The sequence below is a fragment of the Triticum urartu genome, chromosome 4 (assembly GCF_003073215.2).
Source record: "Triticum urartu cultivar G1812 chromosome 4, Tu2.1, whole genome shotgun sequence".
NCBI classification, from domain to species: Eukaryota; Viridiplantae; Streptophyta; class Magnoliopsida; order Poales; family Poaceae; genus Triticum; species Triticum urartu.
The window spans coordinates 46,120,939-46,127,641 of NC_053025.1; the positions used below are offsets into that span (position 1 = coordinate 46,120,939).

The window sequence follows — 6,703 nt, forward strand, 5'->3', positions numbered from 1 at the left end:
TCCAATGTTTCACGCTAGGACGAAGCACATTGAGGTTGACTATCATTTTGTTCGGGAACGTGTTGCACAGAAGCTACTTTGTATCAAGTTCATTTCATCAAAGGATCAACTTGCTGACATCTTCACGAAGCCTCTTCCACAACCACAGTTTGTAGGCTGTAGGCGCAATCTTAACTTGCTGTGTACTTCAGGCCACAGTTAAGATTGAGGGAGAGTGTTAGACTGCATATATACGTAGTCTGTGTATTAGTAACATTGTATTGTACCCCTTGGCACCTCTATATAATGAAAGAGCCACACCCCGTTTAAGGTGTCGAGCAAGTTCCCAACATATTGTGTTTTACACACACAAGCCCGTATGCATCCTGTCATTTCTGGCACGGCCCTGATTGTTTACAAGAAACTGCGCATAGTAGAGTACCAGCCTCGAGAAACCTATCACTGAAACTGGAGAACGGAAAGTCCAAAACAAAAGGTTAAACAAAAGAGAATGGAACCAAAAGTGCAGAGCAGACAGGGCCGTGTGGATAAGACCGAGTGCCCTCACATGCCTCCACCACCTCACCGCGAGAGCAGCGGAGTGTCGCTTTAATTAGCGCTCGTCACCCCCCACCATTGCCTCCCAGCATCACAAGTGTCCCTCCCCCATCTTCTTCCTCCCCGCAACTCGCTGCTCCTCCCACAACCGAAGCTCAGTCCCGTGGCCACGCAGGTAAAGCGGCCTCTCCCTCTCCTTCTCCTCCCCCTTCCTCCGGTCCAACCAAATCCATGCGATGGGTCGATCCATAGTACTAGCTGCCTAGTTCATGACCGATCTGTGGAGTGTTAGTTCTAAAAGAAATGCGTCTACAGTGCGTGCTGTCATCTTGAAGCGAGCAGAAGGGTCAGATGAGTGTGCTCCCGGTGTTGTTCCTCTAGGTTTCTCCACGATCTGTTGTTTTTCATCTCATTCTGCTAGCCGGCCACTGTTCACTTTAGATTTAGCGGAGGAAAGAGACGCTGAAAGCAGGCGGAAAGCCGTCACCGGAAAGTACGTTTCATTCTTTTCTGTGATTTCTTCTGTTTGTTAGTGCGCTTGATCTGTTTCCTTTGCTGGTTTCCTTAGTTTTGTCTGTCCAGATTAGCGAGTGTTTTGTAGTGTGCTGTTCCTGCGCATCAATCAGAATCAGTTCGTGGTTGCACAAGTAGAAGAAATACAAGTTATTTGGTTCTAGGATTCATTCAAGGTAGGCGTGTCCCACCTTGTTTTGTGGCCCGTGATCCGGTTGTTCGTTCGGTTCTTGCACCGGGAGCGAGTTGATAGCGCCGAATCGAGCACCTTGGGAGTGCATAGAGTTCAGTGTTGCGGGTGAAAGGCGTCAGTTGGATTCCCTCTTAGTTGGTGATTCCTTATTGCTTTGATTGTGACATAAATAAATGCTCATAGTTTGCTAACTCTGAAAACGTCCTGCCAGAGACATATAAAGATGTTGTGTTAACACATCACATCAAGTAGGGTGGGTGGACATATTGATAGTGGGTTCTCTAAAGTATATATAAGTCCAAATGAGATTGATTAGTGGGCAGGACATGCTACGTGGCTATGCCGACGTGCCGGATTCAGTTCTTAGCAGATGATTCAACAAGAGAAAATTTGAGGACTAATTCGACGGATTTTTCTGTGCATAAATTACTTCCCTCCGGTTTTTCCTACCTCTTTACTGGCTAGTGTACAAAATGATAGATAAGCTCAGCATCATTTTCACTGCATCAGCCCACTAGGAAGTAGGAACTAGCTCTAATTTGATATGGTGGTGTTTCCTGTAGGATGGAGATAGGTTTGTTTGTTTGTGTGGAACGGTGAGCAGAGCACAGCTGCATTATTGGGCAAATGCTTCCACTTATCCACTCTTTCACATTCTTTTTTTTTATTATATGTGTTGGTCAACTGCCATTGTATGGTTATGAGCTAGTCTCTTTGCTTTGTCTGACAGCATCCTTAGTTTTAGCCAGCCCCACATATTGAAGTCATGTATTAATTGATCAACCTTCTCCGGTGCTGTATTACTATGTACTTTGGTTCTGCCCCAGTTCCGAGAAGGCAAATTGCCTGATCCAAAAAACTTGTGAACACCTTTTTTAACCGCCACTTGCGCGCTCCTTGGCTCATGACAGAGGCACACGTTTGCAAATACTTACTTTCAGCCTGGGTTCATGTTAGTGTAAACTTCTGCAGTTGAGTTACATGTCATTACCAAAGCTCCATCTTTTCCCCATATGCACTTCACCTCATTTTCACATTCTATTCAGTTAGTGTTTCCCAATATCATGTGTTGCCTGCTATAAAAGTTCATCTTCTTGAAAGAATCAGTTTACGATATTATTTACTAATCATTTTTGGGATTGAATTGAATTTTTCTGACGTATAGATATTGTTTGGTCTATATTATTAAAAATTACACTGCACTTTAAAGAACTATCTATAACATCTCCATTCTAACTAAGAAAATAGTCTTTCTAATATCAAAGAAGTCACAAGTCAGTTATCCCCTTAGTTAAAAATAAAGTAACTGTTTCTTCATGTATGATTTGACACAGAACAAAATGCAGCGAGCAATTCAAGCTATCGGATCACATGGCAGTGTGCTCAAATCTGCTGTCCTGCAACACATCAGTGTTGTGAAGCCTGCTATGCTGCCCGCTGTGTTCCCACGCTTCATGTCAGTATCATCTGCTCAAATAGAGGAGAGTGGATTTGAGAGCAGCACTGTTGCAGACATTTTGAAGTCTAAAGGGAAGAGTGCCGATGGATCATGGCTCTGGTGCACCACTGATGATAGTGTCTATGATGCTGTCAAATCGGTATGATTTCCCTTCTAGCCCAGTGGTCATATTACTCCATAAGTAGAAAATATTTATGATTTTGAGTGACAAAAAGAGTTTCAACAGATGACACAGCACAATGTGGGAGCTTTGGTGGTTGTTAAACCTGGGGAAGATAAATCAATTGCGGGCATCGTCACAGAGAGAGGTAAACTGGTCTATAAACACTCTCTGATGGAAACAGACCAAATGACGTGCTAAAAGAGGAAACGTTAGAAAGTTACTTACATTTTCTTGGTTTATGCCCTTGCCTTCTTTATTCTACATTATTATAAAGAAAATAGTAATAATAACATGAAGGGTTGTGAGTAAAAGCTGTATGGTGAAGGTGCAAATGCTTTATAAAAGATGACAACCCTTGTTTCTTACATGCATTATAATTACTGTCAGTCAAGAATCTTAGGACTGATGAATAAATCTTAACGCATCATGCATCAAGAACCTGCAGATAGTGTGCCACAAGCCTGTATGACCCTATCAAGTGGAACATATATATGAAAGAACATTTGATGATCCTATTCTCATGTTGAAATTGCAGCCAGCAAGTTGCCATGAGTTCCCAAAAAGAAAATCATTAAGTATTTAGGGAGAGTTCAGGTACAAAAATATATGCTTTGAACCATGTATTATTGTGCCACTAAATAGTTGAACTCTGATCCTGGACCTACATCTACCATAAACGCTTTGGACCATTGTGCCATTAAATACTTGAACTCTGATCCAGTACCATAATGGTTGAACTCTGATCCTCCTGAACCTCCAGCTAGCATAAACAATTCGCGTAAATTTCTTTGAAGTCCGATGAACCTTAACGATTGCGAACTTCGAGCCTGCCACTCAAACGCTCACAGTCGCAAAGATCTTGTTCATTTACCTATAATAGCATCGAGTCATTGACCTCTTCGCCTATAATCTCCATGAATAGTATCAGCCAGCATCAATGCCAACTCTGACTGCCACTCTGGCAAGATAGGAGTATATGAAGATGTTGTGCCTGAAAATAAAACCAATACTACATAGTGTCAAAAGAACAGAACAGCAAACCTGAGCAGCTTTGTAAACCAAAGATTTACCTATGTAACAAACATTATGTTACTTGCCTTTTCAGATTATCTCCGGAAAATTATAGTGCAGGGTCGATCCTCCAAGTCAACCAAAGTTGGAGATATCATGACCGAAGAGGTACGCTCATACCATGTTCTCAATTTTTTTCGGGGATGTTCTGATTTTCTCTGTGCCCCGTACACCCTGAATAAAATTAGTACAAAAACTCTAGTCATAAGCATGTGAATCACAATTATGTGAACGCGCCGAGCTTCATTGACAAAGCATCATTTTGACAGAACAAGCTGATCACGGTGAAACCTGAAACCAGAGTCCTGAAAGCAATGCAGCTGATGACAGGTAAGCCCGCCTGATCGAGTTCATTCGTCGTTGCACACCAGATGTTCTGTAAAGCACTGAACCCTAACCATGGCACGGCGTGCAGAAAAGCGTATCAGGCACATCCCGGTGATCAGCGGCACGGAGATGATGGGGATGGTCTCCATCGGCGACGTGGTTCGCGCGGTGGTCAGCGAGCACAAGGAGGAGCTGAACCGGCTCAACGCCTACATCCAGGGTGGGTACTAGGACCCAGCCGTTTTGCAGGGCGTCCCTTTGAGTGAACTCTACAATAACGACCAGGGTGATGATGACGAAATAGGCCGTGTTTCTTCGCGGACAATGGCTGTTGAACTTGAATTTGCGTGTTTGATGTTTTCCTGCTTATTTAGTGCATATTTCCGTGGCCGCGCGCGCCGCCGCGTGCTTGTTTCTGGAGCGTATAGACCATCCATCTCAGCTGATGGTGATAGACGCAGAATAAAGCTTGGGAGTGTCCCGGAAAGGATACTTGAGTTTCACCGTGCTAATGTTTTTTACCCCTTGTTGTCGACTGTCATTCGGTTAAATGTGTTGCTACATTAGCTTTGATATGTCATGCAAGGTTGCATCGACCAGATGCAGAGGCCGGAGGTCTTCCTCCTTTTCTAAAAAAAATGTCATGCAAGGTAAGCGAAAGTTGTACTGTAGTTCTTTTTCTGGCAGTCGGCGAAAAGTTTGTAGCAAGAAGCACATCTTGAAAATCTGCCAAAAAAGCCAAAAAAGGAAGTACATCTTGCAAGAAGATCAAAAGAATACATCACATGCGTGGTTTGTAAGCCGAAGACCAAGGTGGTCTAGGCATTCGTGACCTTGGTAAAAAATTACGCCTTACTTAATAAATGGTAGTTCAAACGGAAGCGGATTAGGAGCATTTGGGTGCTCCACCCTCCTATATTCAAACCACTTATATTGAGAACATCGTTTAAGGTAAAAGATGATGTCGTGTCCTTTGGCATTTAGCAAACTTTGTTGTGTAACAAGTATCTAGACCAAAAACTGCGCCTTGGGTATATTGCAATTTGGAGATTCACACCTTTGGGCTGGTCATGACGGAAAAAAGATATCTCTTTTGTTTTGGATCTTTCATGATTAAGGATGGCTCGTAGATTCGTTTTTGGAAGAACAAGTGGCTAGGCAGGCAATATGAGTCCACGGAAACAATTTCCAGCCGCGGGCGCTGAGTTCATCCCATCCAAATATATTATTTGGAATGGATTTGATCGTAATTTAAATTTTATGTTATGCAATGTAGTTTAAATTTCATGGCATGCAATGTGTTTGAATGGACTAGTTTAAATCTTTGTTTAGTTTCAATCTTTGCTTGAATGAAGCTGTGTGAAAAATGAAAGTTAAATTAAGGGTCTAGTTAGGAACCACATCATTTTAGCGGATCAAACATAAAAAGTTAAGGTTTAAGAAGACCACCTGACATATATGTGATAAGCAATTTAAACTATTCAAAGAAAGAAGGTTTAAAGAGGCTTTTGAGAGTCTAAATTTCGAAAGATCGGCTGCTCCTCTATATGTGAGGATACGCCGGCACAGCCCACCAAGCCTCTAGCTGTCCAGCACGACTGGACGAGCTCAAACCTGGCCGCCCGTTCCGTTGTTGACCAGCGCCATGCCGCCGTAGCTGTTCGAGCCAGGTCCAATCTGTTTCCAAGTTCAATAACTACCTGACCTTCTGCACAAACTTGAGCGTGTTTTCGCCCCAAAACAGTGTTACAAAACGTAAACAGTGACGCGACGAAGATACTCCCTCTGTTCTTTTTTATTTCGTGTATAATTTTTTACTCCCTCGATTTCATAATGTAAGACGTTTTTGACACTATACTAATGTCAAAAAACATCTTTCATTAGGGACCGAGGGAGTACTGTTTTTTCTGATGATACTCCGTAACTCCGAGCGTTTTCTTCTATAGAAGATGGCTACAATTACAAGCCAGACAACCCAAAAAGTTGTCCATGAATAGGGACATTTTTTAGAAAAAGATGAATAGGGACATGAGATGAGCAGATAAGCTCTGCATTTATTTATCTACCGATCTAGAGTCGAAGAGGAGATAATCAGAGGGTGGAAAAGCCTTCTACTCCAACCAATTTTCGCAAGTCATCTTCACCCACCATCCATAGCAGGAGGGTAGTAATAATTTGCTCCCGAATTGACTGTTTGTTTGTCGCAAACGAGCAAACGAGAGTTTCACCGTGCTAATGTTTTCTCTGCTCATTGTCGACTGTCATTCGATTAAATGTGTCGCTGCATTAGCTTTGATATGTCATGCAAGGTAAGTAAAAAGGACCCCCCTTACTTGGCGAACGTTTGCCAGGGAGGGTGACATTTGAGAGGTGTCGGTTTCTTCAGACGACATGGCATTTTCTCCCTTTCCATTTTAAAATTGATATTGTTTGATTTCGT

At 42.7% G+C, this 6,703-nt stretch overlaps 1 protein-coding gene across 1 annotated transcript; it reads left to right on the plus strand.

The window, feature by feature from the left end:
* The first annotated feature begins 511 nt into the window (after positions 1–511).
* On the plus strand, positions 512–4,775 carry LOC125550548 (CBS domain-containing protein CBSX3, mitochondrial-like). The gene is made up of 6 exons (XM_048713571.1): positions 512–712; positions 2,578–2,841; positions 2,929–3,010; positions 3,971–4,044; positions 4,206–4,266; positions 4,352–4,775. The coding sequence occupies exons 2-6, from the start codon at positions 2,584–2,586 to the stop codon at positions 4,492–4,494; spliced, it is 618 nt and encodes a 205-aa protein (XP_048569528.1). The 5' UTR covers positions 512–712; positions 2,578–2,583; the 3' UTR covers positions 4,495–4,775.
* Positions 4,776–6,703: the final 1,928 nt, after the last annotated feature.

Excerpts from the sequence above, each read along its gene's own strand:
- LOC125550548 (XM_048713571.1), top strand. The coding sequence starts at position 2,584 with ATGCAGCGAGCAATTCAAGCTATCGGATCACATGGCAGTGTGCTCAAA. Across the intron at positions 3,011-3,970 it reads GGGCATCGTCACAGAGAGAG|ATTATCTCCGGAAAATTATA; the intron begins GTAAACTGGTCT and ends TTGCCTTTTCAG. Across the intron at positions 4,045-4,205 it reads GAGATATCATGACCGAAGAG|AACAAGCTGATCACGGTGAA; the intron begins GTACGCTCATAC and ends TCATTTTGACAG.